Here is a 23,755-nt window from a genome sequence, read left to right as displayed (position 1 = left end):
TATCCAAACGTTTTTTATGGGTTCGAGTTGGGAGTGTTCTCTCTGAGGCTACTGCTCTAAATGATGGTGTTCCACAGGGAAGTATTCTTAGTGTTACATTATTCGCAGTTGCCATAAATGGTGTTATTGATACTCTCCCAGATGGCATTCACAGCTCCTTATATGTTGATGATTTATATATTTCTTTTGCTGCTGCTAGGATGTCACTGATTGAGCGCAAGCTCCAACTGGCGATCAATAGGGTGTCCAGTTGAGCCAACATGAACAGTTTTCGATTTTCCACCTCGAAGACCGTGTCTATGCATTTTTGTCGTAGTCATGGCGTTCATCCAGATCCCGATTTATATTTAGCCAATAGACGCATCTCATGTGTGGAGGCCACTCGATATCTTGGCCTTTTATTTGACAACCGTCTCACCTGGGTTCCCCATTTCCGTTCTCTTAAAGCGTCTTGTCGGCAGGCATTATCCCTTCTACGGGTTTTAAGTCACACTTCTTGGGGTGCGGACAGGGACACGTTACTGTTGCTTCACCGTACACTTATACTTCCCAAGCTGGAATACGGCTGTGAGATCTACTCATCCACAACGGATGCACGACTACGCACGCTTGACTCAGTGCATCATGCTGGGGTCCGCTTCGCTACGGGTGCATTTCGGACATCTCCAATACCTAGCCTTCTAGTGGATACAGATTTTTGGCCGTTCGACCTCCAGCGCCAGTCTTCAATGCTCCGATGTTGGTTTCGCACCCACCGTCTTCCTGATTCTGTCCCTTGTCTGTCAATATTGCGGGACTCGCGTTCGAAGGCGTATGTCACTCGACCGAGTCTACCTAAACCTTTTGGCCTTCGAGTGGCAAACCTCATGATTGATTTGTCCATCGACCCCACTCCTGTCTACTCTTTCCGGCTCCCACGAGTTGGTTATTGGCAGCTTCCGGTTGTTTCATTATGCCCTCCTGCAATGGATGGCAAGAAGGATTTTCCATCAGCTCTGTCCCACTCACGGTTTTTAGAACACTTTTTAACTCATTCTGATGATATTCCCGTTTTTACTGATGGTTCCAAATCCAACGCAGGCGTTGGATTTAGTGTGGTTCTCCCCTCTTTTTATCGGTCTGGCACTCTTCCTTCTGTGGCATCCGTTTTTACCGCGGAGCTGTCTGCCATAGTCCTAGCTTTACAGATAATTTTTACTCTCCTGGTTTCGTCTTTTACAATTTTTAGTGACTCTCGTAGTGCTCTTACTGGTCTTACTGCGGATCCCCACGATGTCGCCGGAGACGAGAGAAAGCTGCCCGTTTCGCTTTCACAGCGTTTGTGCATGCTGCATTCCACCAAGGAACGGGACGCTTAGTAGAGCGACCGGACGTCCTAGGGATTGTCTGAAGCTCTGCGGAATGTAAAAAATCAGTAAAATAATCAACAGCCTCAGCACAAGTAGAAAAGTCAGCCAGCTGATGGATACAAGAGCTAAGATCTGTGAATCGAGGCCAATCTGCCTTGTCTAAAACCCAGCATGGGGGCCGGGACTGTGGCTCAGAGTTCACAGATTTTGTAATAAAATCGGAAAGTGGTCACTACCGTGTAAATCCGGTAGGACCCGCCAATTAAAATCAAGGAAAGAATTAGATGTACACAGAGAAAGAACGATAGCTGTAAAAGTCCCAGTAGGACTGTGGAAATGTGTAACATCCCCAGAATTTAAAATCTCCAATCCCTCATCCTCAATAAAAGACCCGATTAAAACCCCACGAGGATTACTAGCACCTTCATCCCACAATGAGTGACGGCCGTTAAAATCACCCAATAAAAGAATAGGCGGAGTCAGCTGACGCACCAGGCCGTCAAGGGAGATATAAACTGCAAATAGTGTAGGATCGTCCCATAAAAACCTTAACAGCAACCACCTGAAGAGGAGAGTTGAGTTGCAAGGGACAACAGGTATGTCTTGATGGACATGAATAGCTGTGCCACCGTGGTGGCCCTGGTCAGGGAAAGGAGTACTAAAAAAGGCACGATAGCCAGGAGGACTAGAATAAGTACTATCACCTAGCATAGTCTCTTGTAAAGCTACACAGGCTGGAGAGAACTCCGACAATAAAGCTGGGAGTTCCCCCCACGAGGCGCGAAGGCCGCTACAGTTCCACTGTAGAAGCTTGAAGATGACTATTTAGGTGCAGTGAATGGGCGAGCCTTTTGAATGGGCTGCCCGTGACTCACCTGACTAGAAATAATCAACCGACGAGAAGACACCGGGAGTTGAGATGTACTGGGTCGTTGGACCGCAGCCTTTCGGCCTACCGGTGAGTGATGCGAACTATCATCACTCCTACCGGTCCTCGGAGGACAAGGATCAGGCAGGACTGCACTTTCCGATATAGTGGATCCACAAGGGATGGCTGTGACAATATCATCAGACGTCTCCATGCAAAGACCGTCCTCATCACAAGAAGCCCGATCTGAGACAGAGGGTGTCACAGGAGGCTGAACAGAAACTAGTGGAGCTACCCTAGTAGAGCGGTCCCTGGAGGACTCACGATTATGTGCACCGGAAGTAACATTAGACTGCTTAGGCTGAGCTAAATCTAACGACTCCGCAGAGCCGCGGTGCCGTTTGGTCATGCTCTTCAAAAGCTTAGGCGATGCAGGAGGCAAATGGACATCCACTACATGGGTTAGTATGGTCAAGTCCGTATTATTCTCGTCGCTTCTTGCAGGTGACTCAACTGAGTCATCGGACAAAAGGGCAAACCTATTGGCCAAGTGAACAGAACCAACCGCCCCAACAGAGCGAGAGGTAGCAGAAGGGGTTGTCTTTGGACCAGCAGACTCAACTGAAGTGTGTGCGGCCAATGAAGCATTAGATGTCGCACCAGTACCGGCCTTCTGGCGGTACAGGAGTTCACGGCGGGCGCTACCGAGACTGATGAACTGAGTGTTAGCAAGCTGTAGAATGTCCTGCTCCAGGCGATACCTAGGGCATTGCCTGGAACGTACCTGGTGAGCATCAAGGCAATGGAAACAATAAGCTGCGGCATTGCAATGCTCCTCTGAATGCAAGTCTAGTGCAGAACAATTACCACATCGAGAAGCTTCTTTACATGAACTTTTGCCGTGACCGTACGAATAACATGAGAAACACTGAAGAGGGCGAGAAACAAAACGCCTCACCCTAAGATTAATAGGCCCGACATTAACACGTTCAGGGAGGGTGAACTCAAAAAAGGTGAGAAGGACCATGTTGGAGGAGTTAATCATCTTAGTTGCCTTCTGGACTGAGGTAGGACACATAGCCAGTATTTCCTCGTCAGGAAAATCATAAAGATCCTGACTGTACACACAACCTTTACTGTAATTAAAGGTGGGATGTGCCTTAATAGTCTCAAACATGCTGTCAGAAGGACATGGTAAATGTTGCAACATCCTTGCCTGCGTGATATCTTTCGCTCGCACGAGCACCCCATTCCCGTATTTCTTGAGGTTTCCCTCAGGAATCGTGCCAACCTCTTTGGACAAGTACCGGGAGGCGTGGATGAAATTCTCGCGCCCATTTCTGTAGTAGGCCACAAACCAACGTGGAGGCGAGATCTGGCGGACTTCAGGAACTGAATTCTCTGAATACTGGCCAAAAAAGATTTGGGATGTAGTCCGTGTCACTGTCCGAAATATTGTGAGAGTGGAGAAAATCTGTCTTAAAGCCAGAGCCAGCAAGGGATAGGGATGCTACATGTTCATAAGCCAGACAGGCTTCATAACATGACAGAAAAGTTACATAGCAGCGGTTAGAAGGAAAGTCCTTATCATAAACAAGTCGAATGCGAACAATCGTGCTATACACCTTGAGAAGTGAGTGCAAGGCGTGATAAGAAAATGATGGTTCAACATTTACCATCACAAGGGAGTCATATCCAGCAGAAATACGTCCCTCAGAAGAACTCCCAGAACAGGAGACTGCTGCGGGAGGCTCTTGTGGAGGGGAATCCTCCTTCCCACTCAGACCTGAAGATGACGTCTCGCGGGCCAGGTCAGCCACCTCACGAGAACCTGACAGTTTTTTGTGTTTAACCATATGTATAAAGTTACACAAAATAATTGGCTCCAGGGGAAAGGGAAACCACCTACTGGGACTACAATGGGAGGGAGCGCTGGCTGCCGTGGACGGGGTACCTCGTCCCCATGCGGACCAGTCGTTTTAAAAAAAGGCCCCACATGCTATGAATGTTTGTCCACGACAGAGCTAAGACCCCCGTCCCAAAGCATCCCAACCATCCAGCACAGGACGGCCCCTACTAGGCGATCCCTCCAGCGAGTGGCTCCGCTGTCCACTGGCAGCCTACGTAGGAACCATTTAGTCTGGCCCCTCACTGGCGACCGTACTAGCATGGGTAGCCCTCTCCCCCTCGAAAGGGCAGAGTAGGGGCCTAAGCTCCCTCTAGCCTAGCTCGCCAGGTCACAGGGGCATGCAAGCCCCCCCACCACGACAAGGCGGTATGGGAAGCCATACGAGCCTGCGAAAGTGACCAATTCGAAGCACTAGTGACTCCACGCGATAACACACACACGTGGTTCCCTAAAAGTAGTCACATAATTAGCTTGGAACCATCACAGGCAATTATTACGTGACATTTTTAATTTTCTTTTTAGTTTTTACAGGTTGTCATCGGATGTGGAAGCGGAAGAGAACGAAGCGGACGGAGACGATTGTCAAAGGACGAGAACAAGAAGAGGATGAAGCAGAATTCCTTCTATTTATAATCATTTATGTTCTACTTGTTTTTCAAAACTATCTCTACTCATACAACTAGCTCACTCTTTCTTAATCACAATTCAATTACTTATTTTGGTTGCAATATAATTCATATTTTTACACTGTTCATTACTCATTCTAGGTCACAGTGCCCTGCAGTCTAAGGTTAGGGAGTATAGTTGTGTCCCTTCTGGGAAGGTCTGTCCTGAATTATACCTCACTGGATCTATGTACATCTCTCTCTCTCTCTCTCTCTCTCTCTCTCTCTCTCTCTCTCTCTCTCTCTCTCTCTCTCTCTCTCTCTCTCTCAATCGCACTAAAAGAGACCGAAGTACCTTCGCCAGAAGTCTGAGTCTTAGGGACAACTGTGGTTCTGGAGGCGCATTTGTGGCCGTTTGGATAACTACATGAATGATTGTGTATGTTTGATGTCAGTTTGTAATATGTAATTAAGCTAAACAATAAATAATGTCAGAGTGAGTCTCGGTGTATGTTTGTAAATAGTTTTATGCATAATGTTACTAAATAAAACACATAAAACAAGTAAAATTAGCAATGTGGCCAGCCCACAAACTATCTTTCTCCTACTTTCTTTCACCCCTTGTCTTCCCACCCACTTTCTCTTAGCTAGTAGCTGTCTTCTTTTTCACCACCATTAAAAAAAAAAAAAAAAAAAAAACACTAGTGTCACTCTAGCTCAGCACAAACACAGAGGCTTCATCCTCCACCTACAAAAAAGAATTAGACAACCGGCAGTCCCTTTGAGGAGCCATTTCCTTCCCCACGTACCCGGTGGAGAGAACCTCACCTAAGGGTAATGCTGGAAGGTTGTGGTAACTCGCTCGGCCCAGGAGACATTTTTGCCACCACTGTTCCTCCTCTCTCCTACTTCTCCTTCCTTCGCACCGGCGACCGGAGTTAGGATCGGGCCTTAGGCAAGCCGACTTTCCGAGCTCCTAGCCAGCCAGGTGTCTCTAGGTTGGCCAGAGCGGCCTAGAGATACTTTGGTAGTGTGCCAGCCCTCCCTTTGGGTTAAACAGCTAGGGACTTCTCCAAAAAGTTAGGATCCCACTCGGGATATAGGACATAGGGTGATAGGGAACAGTCTTAGACTGTTCTAGGAACTTCTTTTTTCCCACATACATTGATTCCTGTCCCTTGATGCAGGATGAGGAGCCAACGCCCCCCTGATCGCACTATAAGATATCGTATAAAGACCAGCAACATCCCTGCCGACCTCAGTAATGCCTTTTTCTCCAAAACACAGGTTCCCCACACGAAATGCTTCAGGTCCGGACCGTACATCATCGTCGGTGTTGCCAGCGAAGCAGACCGAGATGCACACACCCTCAGCACCGCCACCGAAAACCTGAAACTCCTTGGTTTTGAGTCTCAAGACCAAATATCTGCCAGGACCATCCTTGCCCGCCGAATTGACGATTATATCCTTAAAAAAGACAACGATATTCTACGTGAGGAGATTGAGGACAAAAATAACATAAAAATCGAAGATCTAAAAATTATCCTAAAGGCACACATGCTCAAAATCAGATTCAATACTAAACATGAGGCAGAAAATACAAAAAACAAGGGCATCAAAGCTTTCTCACAGATAATCCCACAATACAATATAAACATTGAAGAATACTTACCTGTCACACAATGCTACAAATAGACTCACCGCACGAACCAGTGCAAAGAAACCGAACAATCGTGCTCTAAGTGTGCAGCTAAGGGCCACGATTACAGAAACTGCCAGGTGTTACGGCCCCTCCGTAACACACTCCACTACCATCACCTCCTCCGCTTGCTACCTCGTTCACCACCTCTCCACCTCCCCTTCCACGTCACCGTCTCATGAACCTTCCACGTCACCGTCTCATGAAGCCCCGCTACTGTCCTGAAGTTGGATTCACGCGGCCCCATTCGACTCAAGCGGAAGTGTTAAGCAAGCTCCCTGATTTTTGGAAGTCAGTCGAGGTCAAGGCCTCAACCAGTGAACACAATGCCTCTTGGAATACCGTGGGATCCACCTCACCCAGCACTTCACGACTGCGACACTTCATAAGTATCACTTTCCCTTGTCCCGTGTTTTCCACATTGTCTCCATATAGGATTAGTGTTATTGTTAGGTATTAAATCGGATTCTTTGTTATATTTATTTATGCGTTATATGTATATGTGTATGTCATTTTCATGTGTTTCATGTTATATCTATGTGTATGTCAGTTTCATTGTTATTGGGTTATTAAATAACTTTTTAAGTGCCCCTTTGCATATCCTCACCAGTTGAACCTGCAGTGTTTTTTTTTATTGTTATTGTTCACCGGCTCCCCGATGCCAATCTTACCCATTTAACCGGTGAACGTAACAATTGGCGACCATGACAGGACCATTATAACCCTTGTTCAGTGTTCCATTTTTCCAGTGACTTTTTTTCTGTGATTACATTATTTTTTTTTGTGTTTCTGTGGTGTTGTGACTTTGATGTGTTTTTTTCTGTGACTTACTCTGCATGTGGTTTAAATTTACCTTTGTGCGATCAAGTGGCTCCCTTTGGGTTAAAAGTGCTTCGTGACTTTCATTGGTATCGCATAGCAGTGGTAGAGCAGGAAACCAGGTAGAAAGGCGTGTTCACCGATAGCACTTATCTCTATTTTTTGCACATAGGCAGGTGTGTAATAAGTGTTATCCAAGTGTTGGGATCATCATATGTTCATGCGAACCCTCAATCCCATCACTTCGCGGATACATTTTCTCGCTAATTAGAATTGGCCATTTTAACTAGTCCCTCAGACTAATCCGCCTCCTTATCAATAACAAGTCTCAGTGCAATTCACTCCTTATCTCCAAGTCTTGTAGCTAAAGTAATCCGAATCCCTTTTAATGCCGTAATTCTCTAGTTTACCCCCCATTAGTGATTATACTCATAAGTGTTTACTTAAGTATAATCTAGGTAATTTCCAAGGTTGCCTTTATTATCACTCTGCCAAGTTCCTCACTTAAGTAATTCGCTTCATTTTTTTGTTGTTTGTTTAACATCTATTTAATATGGCTTCCACTCAGTTTAATGTTGAAGATTTTTGTGCTGTCCCTTCTCTGGAACAACTTAAAGGTGCTAATATAAAAAAAGACCAATGGAAAGCCATCGCTAAACATTTTGATATTCCCATCACGTCTCAGATGACTAAAGAGGTCGTTAAGAATGTAGTTGTTGAACATCTAGTGCAAGAAGGTCAGTTTTTTTTTTTTATATATATACCATGTGGGCTTTTCACGAGAATTTATGGGCTAAAGGGGATACTTTTTAGGGTACCTCCTATCTTAAAACCCACCCGCTAGGAAACCGTTGCCCCGAGTGAGGAAGCTCAACCTACACTCAGACCGTGGACAGGATTCGAACCCGTGCGCTTGGAGACCTCTAAGATCCCAAAGCACGCATGGTTCCACTGTACCACAGCGGCCCCATTAGGTTGCTAGGAAATGCCATAGAAGAATTAACTCCCATGTCAGCAGCCTCTACGAGGACTATACTACACAGTCCCCAGGAAGAACAGGATAAGAGTAGGATAAGTCAGTGGGAAATTGAGAAGCTTAGACTAGAATACCGGATGCAAGAGAAGCAAATGCAACTACAAGAAAAACAAATGCAACTACAGGCAGAAAAAGAAGAGAGAGAGTTTCAGTTACAACTTAAAAGACAGGAGAAAGAGTTAGAGATTCAGAAGTTAATCCTACGAAATGACACTAAGTTTAGAGGGGAAGAAATAGATATAAAGAAAAAGTTAGCAAGCTTTAATCCTGCTATAGCTGCTCTGCTAGTTCCCCCTTTTGATAAATCTGATGTTGACGGCTCATTTCGCGCTTTTGAAAACATTGCTAATAGGAATAAATGGCCCAAGGATCAATGGGTGTCTCTCCTTGTCCCCAAGCTAGTAGGAAAAGCTTACAGGGTATACAACGGCCTTACTGATGAGGTAGAGTATGAAGAGATCAAAGGTAACATTCTAGACGCCTACTCTATCACTTCTGACGGATACAGACAACAGTTCCGAAAGTATGGGAAACCAGACTCTCACACCTATGTTGAATTTGCTAGTGAGAAACTAAGACAATTTAAGAAATGGTTAGCTGCCCTTAACATTACCACCTTTTCGGAGTTGCTCAATCTAATGGTCCTGGAAGAATGGAAGAACAAGTTACCCTTTAATATTCTGAGGCATGTGGAAGAACGGGGAGAGAGTGATCTTATGTCTGCTGCTAAAGTGGCTGATGCCTTTGCTTTGTTGATGGGATCCCTGGGTAGTAGAGGTCGTGGTTCACCATCTAATGTTAGGTCCTCCTTTGGGGAAGGTTTTGGGGGCACGGGTGGTAAGCCGACCGGATTCTCGCCAAATGCATATAATTCCCCCTGGTGTACATACTGTAAGAAGCCAGGTCACACAATCCAAAAATGTAGACACCCAAATTGCAAGGCCTCTCAACTTCAACATCCTTTTGTGGCTCCTAAACCTAACACCTTTGAGAACAAGAAACCAGTGGCCCTAGCTAACCCTGCCAACTCTCCTCTAGAACTTTATGACTCATACACGTATCAAGGTAAAGTGTCCCTGACTGATGGTAAGGACAAGGCAATAAATGTCAAGGTTCTGTGTGATACAGGTGCTGCCCAATCCATCTTAAGGGAAGATGTCATCCCTAACATCAAACAGGCTTTCACTGGGGAGGTGATCCTTACCGGTCTCGAATCACAGCTCTCCTATCCCTTGGCTAATATTAGCTTACAATGCTCGTTCATTTCAGGAGAGGTTGTGGTAGCCATTAAACCTGGTGAACTGCCAGTACCAGGGGTACATCTTGTACTGGGTAACGATCTTGCGGGTAACTTGGCTGTTCCAAACTTAATTGTTCTTGATTCCCCCTTAACAGAAAGTCCCACTAAGACCCTGGACGAAACATTCCCTCACTTCTTCCAAGTGTGTGCATTCACCAGGTCTCAGTCCAAGTCCCCTGCCCTTTCACCACCTCCTCCACCAATGATTGTCTCTACTGACAACTTGTACAATAACATTATTTCAAAGGAGAACTTGATTAATGCTCAGGAACAGGGGCCGTACTTATAAAACTCCACAAAGATGCCGTCTTAGTTAGGAAAAATACTTAACCTACGAGACTTAAGCGCTAAGAATCTTTCCTAGCAGGATGCTTTGTTAAGTAACCGTCTTTAGGCGCTTACACCGCTAACCGCTATCATGAGCAGACGTTATGTAATGTTTTTTGAGGAATTTCGCAAGAAACGGGTGAAAATACGTAATAATTATATTTCAAATAAAAAACATATTTATCTAGTTAGTTTTCAACAATCTTCTCTTCATTTTAACCTTGATAATTGAAGTTATAAATTTACCACCACTGTTGTCATCTTGTCAAAACAACAATCATTTGGCGCCAACTTCGACTGCGCACCATGGCTACTCAAGAGACTCAGGACAAGAAGAGGAACAGAAAGACGAACTGGACGCCTTCATCTGGCCCACGTATACAAAATTCTCGCAAAAATACTCCGGAGCGACTTCTCCACAGCTGGCTGCTCTAAGGAAGCCAGAAATGCTGCTTGGAGGAGCAATAGTGCGGAGGTGTCTGCCGTGTCAGACATTCTCCGCACTGAGGAGTGCCAGAAACATTGGCATATTATAAAATCTGAGGCAAGACGGAACACCCGCAAGCAGAGAGAAGCCATGACTGCCACAGGTAAGAGTTATTAATTTGGGAGCTATTTTTTGTGTGATATTTGTGTGTGAGTTGCAGCAAGATTTTCATATTTTTGAGCTTGATAGAAATTTCATAGTTTCACCCTAACAAAAGATATGATTTATCTTATTAATATTACTTTTAAGCACTGAATAGGTAATGCAATTTCACTTAAAGAAAAGTATTTGTTTATGGTTATTTATTTTTTGCAAGGAAGCTTACCAGTATTTGAGTAAATACTAAGTTTCAGCAGGTCTACTGTTAAGGTCACTTGAGATTTAGATCATGGAAGTTAACCACTTTAAGGAATAAATTTCAGTAAACTGTTCCTGTTTTAAGTTTGGAAGCAGCAACATTGAAAGTTTTGTACTAGTGATTAATATATTAAAGTGCCAGCCATTTCCTGCATTTTTTTTTTTTTTTTGTGAAGTGGATGCATTTATTGCACACACTAATTATGATACAATGTTTACCTCTGACAAATAATATTACTCCAACCACACATCTGAGTTACATATGTTATGTGAAAACACATTCTTTATAAATTATTTATTTGTATTTGCAATTCATTAGCAATAAGATTATATTATACTTTCCAGGTGGTGGACCTCCTGCCAACCCTCCTCTCTCCCAGCTCGATGAGTTAATCTTTGAAATTTTGGACCCCAAGAATGTCTTTATTCATGGGTGTACCAATAAGGCAAGCATCATTGAATGCACCTTCCTTAACAAAGGAAAGGCCACTTGTAGATATAGCAGTATTAGGCCATAATGTTGTCTCAAATGTCTGCAATCCAAAATACTCGTGTTCCCAGTTAGTTTACAACTTAGTTTTACACAATGGTAAATTTGTTATCTAGTGTTGAGAAATTTTTTTTTTCTTTTTTTTTATTCTTTAACCAAACAGATAAAACAGTAATAAGAAAAGAAAAAAAAACTAATAAAGTTAACTTAATTCCTATCCCTTCTCCCCATTCATACGAGTAAGTATGGTGTTGTAGTGGGTGAATGTGTTAATGATAACGAGTCTTAGGTATTTACAGTTTCTTAGACATGGGCTTCCTTCAAACAGAATAGGATTTAAGTCAAACACATTGTACCCTTAGCTAGATTTACTGGTTTCTGTTACTTTTGTCCTTAGCAATAGAACCAAAAACATTATCAGCTTAGTTTTTGAAGTTAGAACTAATGATGCCAGCAGTGTGTAGGCAGCAGATGATGCTGGGGAAGTGGCAGAGGCAGCCCAACAGAGAGAAGTGGTGACCGAGGCAGTGGGTGTTGAGGAGGAGGCACCTGCCACACCACTTCCAGCACCAGTGATGTGGCACCAACAGGGGCCAGACTTGCCTGGTACATCATTGGTGTTTGTGGATGAGGAGGAGATCATCCACCTGCAGAAGAAAAGGAAGCTTGAGCTTGCACTCCTTGAAGAATCTATAATGGCTCATGAAAGGAAGCAAGAAGCAGAACAGGCTAAGTACATGTACTACACACAAAAACTAGAGTACCAGAAACAAACAAATAAAAAATAGTAATAAAGATATAAATAATGTACTATTTGTTTTTGTTTGTAACCACTCAACCAAATATTAGTGTTAACACAAAATTGACTGCAGTTTCTATATGCTCAACCTACAATCTACTTACTTCAGGTATGGGAGAGAAAAAAAAAAAAGAAAAGAAAAAAACTACTTACATGAAAATAACACCAATCTCAGCAGTCATGACACTGGTGTCTCATCACTCAGCAATGCTGTAAAAGAAAGACATTGATTTACTGCTTGATGTTGTATCACACATTATAAATATATATATAAATATATATATATATATATATATATATATATATATATATATATATATATATATATATATATATATAGATAGATAGATAGATAGATAGATAGATAGATAGATAACTACAGAACAATTGATAATGTAGTCAATGCCACACTCATAAAAATAAGTGAAAAAATAATTAAGAAAGAATGATTTAAGTTAGTTGTGAAAGTGTGTTAATTATTTTTTTAGAAGTTGCTGAGATACACATTCATCATAACCCATTTAAATATTGTAAGGCTGAACAGTGATACTGTGGTATCTGTGAAGAACTCTATCTTTGCAATAGTGGGTGACTGGCAGAGAGTGAGACAAGGAAGATGAAATCACCAACATAACAGTGCACACACAACAAAACAAGACATATAAATATAAATAACAAAGTGACAGAGGAGAAAAAACTGAAGAATGCTACTATAATCAGCATTATGGGTTGTGTTACTTACTTGAAGTGAAGCACAACAAATTCATCCCTGTAAACGATTCCTTCATGGCGACTTTGAACTTACTGTGCTGGGGATCACTCCTCGTTGCCTCCATCCTCGGCTGCAGCAAGATGTTCTTCCTCAGGAAGAATGATGTTTCTTGCTTTGCAGATGTTGTGTAGCAATGCACAAACCTCTACAATTTGGCAGACCTTGGATGGAGGACCAACTTGGATTTCACTGTGTGGCATGTGAAAATGTGGCTTCAGCTGCCCGATGCCTCTTTCAACAATGCTGCAGGTTTTCTTGTGGGCCCTGAAATTAATATAGATTTCAATCTTACAATGCAGTACTTGAAAGTGGTATGATGCATTAATTTAATTTCTGCAAACATTTAGGTTGTCATGTATAAGGTTAAGTTAAGATTCATTGTTTGATAATGATTTGTGACATGGCAGCTTAAACATTATGAAACATATAAAAAAAAATCTCTAGTATAACATTGGTTAGGTTAATATATTCACATGAAAACTTAGAATAAAAAGAAGAAACTCTTAAATATTTGGAAATTTTCTTGAAATTTACTTGTTGTATTGGTGATTCAACCAACACACCTTACATAATTATAGCCCTTTAAGGGGGATCCAAAGGGGGCAAAGCGTACACAATGTTAAATTACTTTACCTTATTGGTTGTTCTGGTCAAGTTTCAAAATGTTAAGTTACTCTACCTTAATGGAGGATGATGCTAACCCAATGAGGAGGTTACAAAATGTTAGGTTAGGTTACTTCATCTTATGGAGGTATCCAGTAAGGTAGGGGGGGGAGGGTCAAGATTGTGTGAAACTGCAATAATACTTCCAAATTACCTAATTCATTAATTTAACACTTTATATTAGTTTATATGAAAAAGTGTAACTATGGGAGGTAAATAATTAGTTTTGTGTTTAGTGTGATGTGGGGTAATTAATTAGATAACTCTTTATCTAAATTTTACTATTCAGTAACTTACCTGTTATAAGAAGACTGTGGTCCAGACTGTGGTCTGAGGTATGGAGTCAGTAGCCACTTCTTGCTGGGATAGCCACTATCTCCCAGTAAGTGACACCCAGCTGGGACGATGCCGCTGTCAAATATCGTGCTGAGTCCACTTTGAGCAAGTATTCTTGCATCGTGAACCAATCCCGGCCACTTTGCAACCACATCAATAATGTGGTATCAAGCATCAAACACAAACTGCACGTTGATGCTGTGGTATCTCTTCCTGTTGACAAACTCTACCTTATATTCTCTAGGAGCCACAATCATCACGTGCGTCCCATCAATGGCACCAATCTTTCCTATAGCGAGGTACCGCAGTGAAGATAACTTGCATCTCGGGGAGAGAGGCCTTGTTCCTTGCAGTTGGTCTCTTCAGCCTTTTCCGCTCCAAATTTGTCACGAAAATGATACCAGCAGGATCCTGCCAATACCTCTTCACCAGCTCACGGTCATCTAGCTCATTCAGGACGTCCTTCCTCTCACGAAACAACCGTCTCTGTCGCAGGTGGTGGCGGTGCGGTTCCTGTCGGGCGGCCATGTTTACTTTTAGGATGAAGTCTTAGGAGCGCGTCTTACTGCTAAAACACCTCGGGAGGTGTTTTAGCAGTAAGACGCATCTTTAGGGCTTAGGATGCCGTCTTAAGGATTTAAGACTCGAATTCCTCCATTTTTGTGATTTAAGACGACGGCTTACCGTTAGGACGTCATCTTAGTGTTTATAAGTACGGGCCCTGGGGCCGTACTTATAAACACTAAGATGACGTCCTAACGTTAAGAAGGCGTCCTAAATCACAAAAATGGCGGAATTCGAGTCTTAAATCCTTAAGACGGCATCCTAAACCCTAAAGACGCGTCTTACCGCTAAAACACCTCCCGAGGTGTTTTAGCAGTAAGACGCGCTCCTAAGATTTCATCTTAAATGTAAACATGGCCGCCCGAGAGGAACTGCACCGCCACCACCTGCGACAGAGACAAGCGTTTCGTGAGAGGAAGGACATTCTGAACGAGCTAGACGACCGTGAGTTGGTGAAGAGATATCGGCTGGACCGTGCTGGTATCACTTTCGTGACAGACTTGGTGCGGGAAAGGCTGAAGAGACCTACTGTAAGGAACAAGGCCCTCTCCCCCGAGATGCAAGTGATCATCACTCTGCGGTACCTTGCTACAGGGAAGATGCAGCAGTGCAGCGCTGATGACTTGGGGCCCTCACAGCAGACCATCAGCAGGGTCGTCAGTGATACTTTGGAAGCACTCTCAGACAATGCCATCCTCTCCCAGTTCATACGATTTCCAGTCACCCAACTGGAAACTCAGAGGAGGAAGGAGGAGTTTCTTCAGATTGCTGGCTTCCCTGAAGTGATTGGTGCCATTGATGGGACACACGTGAGGATTGTGGCACCAAGTGAATATGAGGCAGAGTTTGTCAACCGAAAAAGATACCACAGCATCAACGTGCAGTTTGCGTTTGATGCTCGGTACCACATTATTGATGTGGTAGCAAAGTGGCCGGGATCGGTTCACGATGTAAGAATACTTGCACAAAGTGGACTCTGCACCATATTTGAAAACGGCATCGTCCCAGCTGGGTGTCACTTACTGGGAGATAGTGGCTATCCCAGCAAGAAGTGGCTACTGACTCCATACCTCAGACCACAGCCTGGAGCACAGTCTTCTTATAACAGGTAAGTTACTGAGTAGTAAAATTTAGATAAAAAATTATCTAATTAATTATCCCACATCACACTAAATACACAACTAATTATTTGCCTCCCATAGTTACACTTTTTCATATAAACTAATATAAAGTGCTAAATTAATGAATTAGGTATTTTGGAAATATTATTGCAATTTCACACAATCTTGACCCTTCTCCCTAACCTTACTGGATTCCCCCATAAGGGGAAGTAACCTAACCTAACATTTTGTAACCTCCTCACCGGGTTTTCACTCCCCATTAAAGTAGAGTAACTTATCAATTGTTCTAGTTAAGTTTCAAAATGTTAAGGTAAAGTAACTTAACATTGTATAACCTCCTACCTGGAAAGCTTTGCCCCCTCTGGATCCCCTAAAAAGTATACCTATCATTAATATCTGACAAGCTAAAATGGGGCTAGAAATGCTCCATAAAGTAAGGTGTAGACCCTGCAGAGGGTTATAATTATGTAAGGTGTTGGTTCAAACACCAATACAACCAGTAAATTTCAAGAAAATTTCCAATTTTTTAAGGGTTTCTTTTTTATTTGAAGTTTTCATGTGAATATTTTAACCTAACCAACATTATACTAGAGATTTATCTTTTATGTTTCATAATGTTTAAGCTGTCATGTCATAAATCATTATCAAACAATGAATCTTAACCTTATACATGATATAACCTAAATGTTTGCAAAAATCAAATTACATGCATCATTCCACTTTCAAGTACTGCATTGTAAGATTTAAATCTATATTTCAGGGCCCACAAGAAAACCCGCAGCGTTGTTGAGAGAGGCATCGGGCAGCTGAAGTGACGTTTTCACGTGCTGCACAGCGAGATCCGAGTTGGTCCTCCATCCAAGGTCTGCCAAATAGTAGAAGTTTGTGCACTGCTGCACAACGTCTGCAAAGTCAGAAACATCATTCTTCCAGAAGAAGAAAATGAAAATCTGGCTGCAGCCGAGGATGGAGGCAACGAGGAGCAACCCCCAGTACAGGAAGTTCAACATCGCCGTGAAGGAATCCTGTACAGAGATGAATTTGTGGTGCTTCACTTCAAGTAAGTAACACAACACATAATGCTGATTACAGTAGCATTCTTCATTTTTTTTTTTTTTTTTTTTTCCTCTGTCACTTTCTGTTATTTGTATTTATATGTCAGTCTTGTTTTGTTATGTTCACTGTTACGTTGGTGAATTCATCTTCCTTCCCTCACTTTCTACCAGTCAACCTCTACTGCAAAGATGGGGTTTTTCACAGATACAACAGTATCAATGTTCAGCCTTACAATATCTAAATTGGTTATGAATTTTGATCTTAGGAACATCTTAAAAAAATTAACAACACATTTTAACAGCTAACTTAAATGATTCTTTCTTAGTTATTTTTCACTTATTTTTATGAGTGTGGCACAGACTACAGTATCAAATGTTCTGTAGTTTTCACTTTTGTAAGAAGAAAGGGGCTTCTTGAAATTATTTTCCCGTATATATATATATATATATATATATATATATATATATATATATATATATATATATATATATATATATACATAGTCCATAAGATACATCAAGCACTAAATCAATGTCTTTCTTTTAAAGCATTGATGAGTGATGATACACCAGTGTCATCACTGCTGAGATTGGTGTCATTTTCATGTAAGTAACATTTTTTTTTTCTATATGTGTAGTAGCTAAGTAGATTGTAGGTCCAGCATATAGAAAGTGTATTTAATTTTGTGTAAACAGTAATATTTAGTTGATTGGTTACAAACAAAAACAAAATATTTTATTACTTATATCTTTATTACTACTTTTTATTTATTTGTTTGAAGTACTCTATTTTTTGTACGTAGTACAAGTACTTAGCCTTTTCGGCTTCTTGTTGGCTTTTCTGAGCCTTTATAGACTCCTCAAGGAGTGCAAGTTCAAGTCTTCTTTTTTTTTGCAGGTGTATGACCTCCTCATCCACATACATCAGTGATGTACCAGGCAAGTCAGGCCCCTGTTGGTGCAACATCACTGGTGCTGGAAGTGGTGTGGCAGGTGCCTCCTCCTCCACACCCATTGCCTCGGTCACCACTTCACTTTGTTGGGTTGCCTCTGCCACTTCCCCAGCATCATGTGCTGCCTCCACACTGCTGGCATCATAAGTTCTAATTTAAGAAACAAAGCTGATAATGTTTTTGGTTTTATTGCTAAGGATAAAAGTAACAGAAACCAGTAAATCTAGCAAAGGGGACAATGTGTTTGACTTAAATCCTATGCTGTTTGAAGGAAGCCCATGTCTAAGAAACTGCAAATCCCTAAGACTCATTATCATTAACATTCACCCACTACAACACCAAACTTATGAAGGGGGTGAAGGGATAGGAATTAAGTTTACATAATTAGTTTTTCTTCTATTTCCCTATTACTGTTTTAGCTGTTTTGTTAAAGTATTGAAAATAAATTAATGAAATTTTCTCAACACTAGATAAATTTACCATTGTGTTTAACTATAAGTTGTAAACTAAATGGAAATACAAGTAGCTATTTTGGATTGCAGAAAATTCAGACAACATTAAGGCCTAATATTGCTAAATCTACAAGTGGCTTACCCCTTGTTAAGGAAGGTGTATTCAATTATACTTTCCTTATTGGTGCAACCATGAATTGATACATTTTGGGGTTCCAAAATATCAATAATTAGCCTTGGAGGGTAGCTGTGGTGGCGAGTGGACGTGTTGTGTGTGCGCTCCGTTTTTGGCTGTGGTTTTTATAGTTAGCGAGTGGTGTTTGTGCTTGGTGTCTGTGTGTGGTGCTTTTGAGTGTTAGTGAAGTGAAAGTGTGCACTGCAAGTGTTAGATTACAATGAAATAGTGGTTAGAATCAGTGTTTGTGAGTTAAAAGTTTTTTGGTAGAGCGAGGAGACTAGGCTTGTAACTGTCAAGTTGACCTTGAAAGAGGATTAGTTGACCTCACTTAGGCCCCCCCACCACCGCGGTTCCCCCACCCCACCGTCACCAAGTATTTTTATTTGTTTGTGAGTTAACAGATTGTAAGTTAGTATGGCGGTAGCTAATGAGGTATATCAGAGTGTGATTGAGTGCGTGAAAGAGAGTGTTGAGATGGGATTGGGAGAGTTTGTTGTGTGTGAGATGTGTGGGCATGACAGGAAGGTCGTTGACTTTTCTGAGTGTATGGTGTGTAGGCTCAAGAGCGAGAATTTAGTTCTTTCTCTTGAGCACCGAGAATTGCGAGAGGAAATCAGAAAGCTAAGTGAGGGGAAAAGTGCGAACGAAGTTCTCATCTTTGAGTTGAAGGAGGAGGTTAAGAGGCTTGGGGAGGCAGTGGAAAAAATTAGGCAGGAGATCAGTGTTAGGCCGAAGGTTGGACCTTCTGAGGGCGACAGGGTGGCTTGGCCCTCTGTCGGGAAGAGCAGAGTGGGGAAGAGGGAGCAGGCGAGCCAGACTGGGAAAGATAGTAGTCAGGATGGGCAGAGATGGCAGGTTGCGAGGGAAGGAAAGCGGAGGCAGTTAGGGAGGATAGGACTAAACCTGTTGAGTGTGAAAATAGGTTCGGTTTGTTGGAGGGAGGGGAGAGTGAGTGAGAGTGGAGTGAATGAAGTGGTTGTGGTGAGTGAAAGGAGAAAGAAGGGGGTAGAGGAGAGGAGGAGGATGGTTGTGCCTAGCACACCTCAGGTGTGTGTGGTGGGTGACTCTCAGGTTAGGTATTTAGATAGCACTTTCTGTGGGAAAGACAGGGATAGGAGGACGAACGTGTGTATGCCTGGTGCAGGTGTGAAGGCAGTGAGTGAGGAGGTGCAGAAGAGGGTTGGGGGGATGGAGAGGGAGGGTGTAGTAGTTTTGCACGTAGGTGGGAACGATGTCAGAGCAGGTGGGTCGGAGGAGTTAGTGGCAAGATTTCGGGAAATGTTAGGCAAGATAAGGGAGAGTGGTAGGAGGTGTGTAGTGTCAGGAATCTTGCCTCGTGTGTATGTTAGCAGGAATGGTTGTCTAGAGCCATTGGTGTGAATGATCGGGTAAAAGGGATGTGTAAGGATGTGGGTGTCAGCTTTGTGGATGTATGGGATAGGTTCTATGGGCGAAGGGATTTGTATGCTAGGGATGGTGTGCATCTGAGTAGGAAGGGTGTGGATGTGCTGAGTGGATGTCTGGAGGGGAGTTGGGATGGAGTGTAGGGGTGAGGTAGCAAATGCATTCCAGAAGAAAGATGCTAGACATAAATTAGATAGGATAAACAGAGATAGTGAAAAGATTAGGAAAGATTTCCAGGTGCAAATAGGAGAGAATAAGATTAGGATTCCAAATAAGGAGACAGCATCTAGGAAGGTAGCAGGACTTAAATGTTTTATGTAAATGCCAGGAGTCTTAGGAACAAGAAGGACGAGTTATCTAGTTATATAGTTGAGGAGGACTTAGATGTTGTATGTGTCACAGAGGCATGGGTAAATGAGGAAAAGTTTAGGAAAATAGGAAAGAATATGAAGTAGATGGATACATTATGTATTTACACCAGAGAATTGGTAGGATAGGTGGAGGAGTAGTTATTTATGTAAAAAAATCCTTCATTTCCAGTCAGGTTAATGGTATTAAGGTAGATAACAGAGTAGAGTCCTTATGGCTGGATGTTAGAGTAAACAAAAGTAAGGTTATTAGAGTAGGAGCTTTTTATAGACCACCTAACCAGTCAGCAGATGTAGACAACCTTATGGTAGATGAGATAAATAGGGGTGTACTAGTCAGACAATTATCTTAGGGATTTTAATCTTAAGTCAGTAAACTGGGAGAGGATGGTAGGAGATGCTAGTGAAAATAAGTTTATGGAAAGTTTTCAGGATAACTATTTAGTGCAGATGGTAGATAAACCTACTAGGGGGAGGAAGGTTTTAGACATAGTACTAACAAATATTGAGCATTGTTTAAAGGAAGTTGAGGTAGGAGAGACTTTAGCAAACAGTGACCATCATATAATTAGATTTATCATTAATTCCAGTAGGGATAATATAGTGAATAAGACTAGAGTCCCAAACTATCAGAAAGGCAATTATGGTAGGTTACGTCAGTTATTAGGAGAGGTAAACTGGGAAGATAGTTTTGGAAATAAAACTGCACAGGAGATGTGGGATATTTTAAGGTTGTAGTAAAGGGTATAGTGATGCAGTGTATCCCTTACAAAGATATAAGGCAGAGAAACAGGAAGCCATTATGGTGGACTCATGAGATAGGTAGCCAGATCAGAGAGAAGAAGAGGGCATACAGAGAGTTGCAGAAAAGTGGGAAGATGTAGATTTGATTAGGTACAGACAGGTCAGAGATGATTTGAGTAAGGTTATAAAAAAGTAAAAGGCAGGCAGAGATAAAACTAGCTAGAGCTGGGAGTAAAGATCCCAAAAATTATATAGTTATTACAAGGTCAGTGATAAAAGAAATAAGGATAGGATTGGACCACTCAGAAAAGATGGTGTAGTAGTGGATCAAAATGAAGACATAGTAGAATTATTGAATGAACAATTTTCTTCAGTATTTACTAGGAAAGAATAGGAAATCCTGTTACAAACAGTGCGACGAGTAGTTTAAGAGCTTTAGAAAATATTGATATAAAACCGGGAATTATTAGGAAATTTATTCTTGAACTAGACGATAGGAAAGCTAGTGGTCCTGATGAGCTACATGCCAGAGTACTTAGGGAGGGTGTAGACAGTATTTCTGAAGCACTTAAGTTAATCTTTGAAAGATCACTTAGGTTTGCTGAGATACCTCAGGACTGGAAGTTAGCTAATGTTACTCCAATATTTAAAAAGGTAGGAAGGATGATGCGAATAATTATAGACCGATCAGTTTAACTAGTATAGTATGTAAGATACTAGAGAAAATCATTAAGGGTAGTATTTGGGAGCATTTAAATGAGAATAGATTAATTAGAGATACCCAACATGGCTTTAGATCAGGGAGGTCCTGTCTTACAAATTTGCTCGATATCTTAGAATATATTACCAAGGAGTTAGATGATGGAAATAGCATAGATGTTATATATCTAGATTTTAGCAAGGCGTTTGATAAGGTACCGCATAGGAGGCTAGTGTACAAATTGAGACTACATGGGATAGGGGTAGGTTAGTTGATTGGATTAGTGAATGGCTTTCTGATAGGAAACAGAGAGTAGTATTAAATGGGGCAATGTCTGAGTGGAAGGAAGTGGTTAGTGGGGTACCCCAAGGATCAGTGCTAGGACCTCTTCTTTTCTTGGTGTACATTAACGATTTAGATATAGGAATTAGTAGCAAAGTATCAAAGTTTGCAGATGATACTAAGATAGCATGTGCAGTACAGGGTGAAAAGGACAATTACAGAATACAACGAGACCTGGACAGGCTGATAGCATGGGCAGACAGGTGGCAGATGGAGTTTAATTCTAAAAGTGTCAGGTTATGCATTTAGGTAAAGACAACACAAACTTTAACTATGAGATGGAGGGATGTTGGCTAGAGGCAGTAGAGGAAGGAAAGGATTTAGGAGTAGTGATAGACAGGACTATGAAATTTTCAAAGCAATGTTTAGAAGCAAGAAATAGGGCAAATAGGATCCTGGGTTTTATAAATAGAAATGTTAGTTATAAAAGTAAGGAAGTGGTGCATAGCTTATATAATTCCTATGTTAGGCCCCATTTAGAGTATTGCATACAGGCCTGGTCACCCCACTATAGGCAGGATATCAACATGTTAGAAGCAGTTCAGAGAAGAGCAACTAGGATGATACCAGCTTTAAAGTGCCTGGAGTATAGAGATAGATTAAAGGAATTAAACATGTTTTCATTTGAGAGGAGATGTATAAGAGGATATGATAGTTATTTAAAATGTTCTCAGATACAAACTACATAGATGTGAGATCTTTCTTTACCTTAGAGGAGGAAGTAGGACTAGAAATCATGGCAGGAAGATTAGAAAGCAAGGCTGCAGGTTAGATATAAGAAAATATTTCTTTAGTCATAGGGTGGTAGACTTCTGGAATGCATTGCCAGAGACGGTTGTAAATAGCACTAGTTTGACAATGTTTAAAACAGATTAGATAAGCACTTAAATTTATTAGATTTATAATTATGTATAGCGCTGCATGATAGTTTTTATAAGAAATTTACTATAGTTAAACAAGACATGATCCCCATGTATGGGGACCACAAATTGTAGAGGAATTCGCTGCAGGACTTACCCCTGTTAATGGGCCAAATATTTAGAATTAGTATATAATGTATTGTGTACTTGTAAGTGTATCTTTAAGTACTGATGACGAGGTCGCTGTGCGACTGATACAGGATAACCTAGATGGGCCCTGGTGGCCCTTTGTTATCCTATTATTTATGTTATGTTATGTTATGTTAAGCTGGGAGAGAGGAGGTTGGGCAGGAGGTCCACCACCTGAAAAGTATAATATAATCTTATAGGTGATGAATTGCAGATACAAATAAATAATTTAAAAAGAACATATTTTCACATAATGTAAGTCAGATGTGTGGTTGGAGTAATATTATTTGTCAGAGGTAAACACTGCATCATAATTAGTATGTGCAGTAAATGTATCCACTTCATCAGAAAAAAAAATACAGGAAATGGCTGGCACTTTATACAGGGGACAAAAAATTACCATTATTAGTCACTAGTACAAAACCTTCAATATTGCTGCTGCCTTATTTAAAGCAGGAAATTTACTAAAATTAATTTCTTAAGGTAGTTAGGTTCCATGATCTAAATCTCAAGTGACCTTAGCAGTACACCTGCTGAAGCTTAGTATTTACCCAAATACCACTAAACTTCTTTGCAAAAAAAAAAATAAATAAATAAACAACCATAAATATGTACATAAAAAAATAGATAACTTTAATGATTATATATAATTAGTCAAGTAAGGCAATTTCACTTTAAGAATAATAAATACACACATTCAAAATAATCCACTGCTGATATCCATAATACACAAGAAATTAAGTAGTAAGCAGAGCTAGGCTAACAACTGTTACTTCACATTTTATGAGCTAAATCACTTCTTTTCATCTAATGTAACTCAACTAAATACAGAGGATATTATATATATATATATATATATATATATATATATATATATATATATATATATATATATATATATATATATATATATATATATATTATATATATATACATAATAGTTTAGTGAAGAAAGTGAGTGATTTCAGAAATGTGTGAGAAAGTGTTCTGCTCTACTACTAATTTCTTG

The 23,755-nt window shown here is 41.3% G+C and overlaps 2 protein-coding genes across 2 annotated transcripts; both read left to right on the top strand.

The window, feature by feature from the left end:
- The first annotated feature begins 9,886 nt into the window (after positions 1 to 9,886).
- On the top strand, positions 9,887 to 12,056 carry LOC123511115. The gene is made up of 3 exons (XM_045266736.1): positions 9,887 to 9,897; positions 10,147 to 10,502; positions 11,102 to 12,056. The coding sequence occupies exons 1-3, from the start codon at positions 9,887 to 9,889 to the stop codon at positions 11,272 to 11,274; spliced, it is 540 nt and encodes a 179-aa protein (XP_045122671.1). The 3' UTR covers positions 11,275 to 12,056.
- A 2,554-nt stretch (positions 12,057 to 14,610) lies between these two features.
- LOC123511343 (putative nuclease HARBI1) lies at positions 14,611 to 17,582 on the top strand. The gene is made up of 4 exons (XM_045267145.1): positions 14,611 to 15,488; positions 16,262 to 16,561; positions 17,106 to 17,162; positions 17,455 to 17,582. The coding sequence occupies exons 1-2, from the start codon at positions 14,734 to 14,736 to the stop codon at positions 16,314 to 16,316; spliced, it is 810 nt and encodes a 269-aa protein (XP_045123080.1). The 5' UTR covers positions 14,611 to 14,733; the 3' UTR covers positions 16,317 to 16,561; positions 17,106 to 17,162; positions 17,455 to 17,582.
- The last annotated feature ends 6,173 nt before the right edge of the window (positions 17,583 to 23,755 follow it).

Source organism: Portunus trituberculatus, chromosome 31 (assembly GCF_017591435.1).
Source record: "Portunus trituberculatus isolate SZX2019 chromosome 31, ASM1759143v1, whole genome shotgun sequence".
In the NCBI taxonomy this organism is placed as follows: Eukaryota; Metazoa; Arthropoda; class Malacostraca; order Decapoda; family Portunidae; genus Portunus; species Portunus trituberculatus.
The sequence above is the reverse complement of the archived record's forward strand: the minus strand, read 5'-3'. Positions and strand labels throughout refer to the sequence as shown.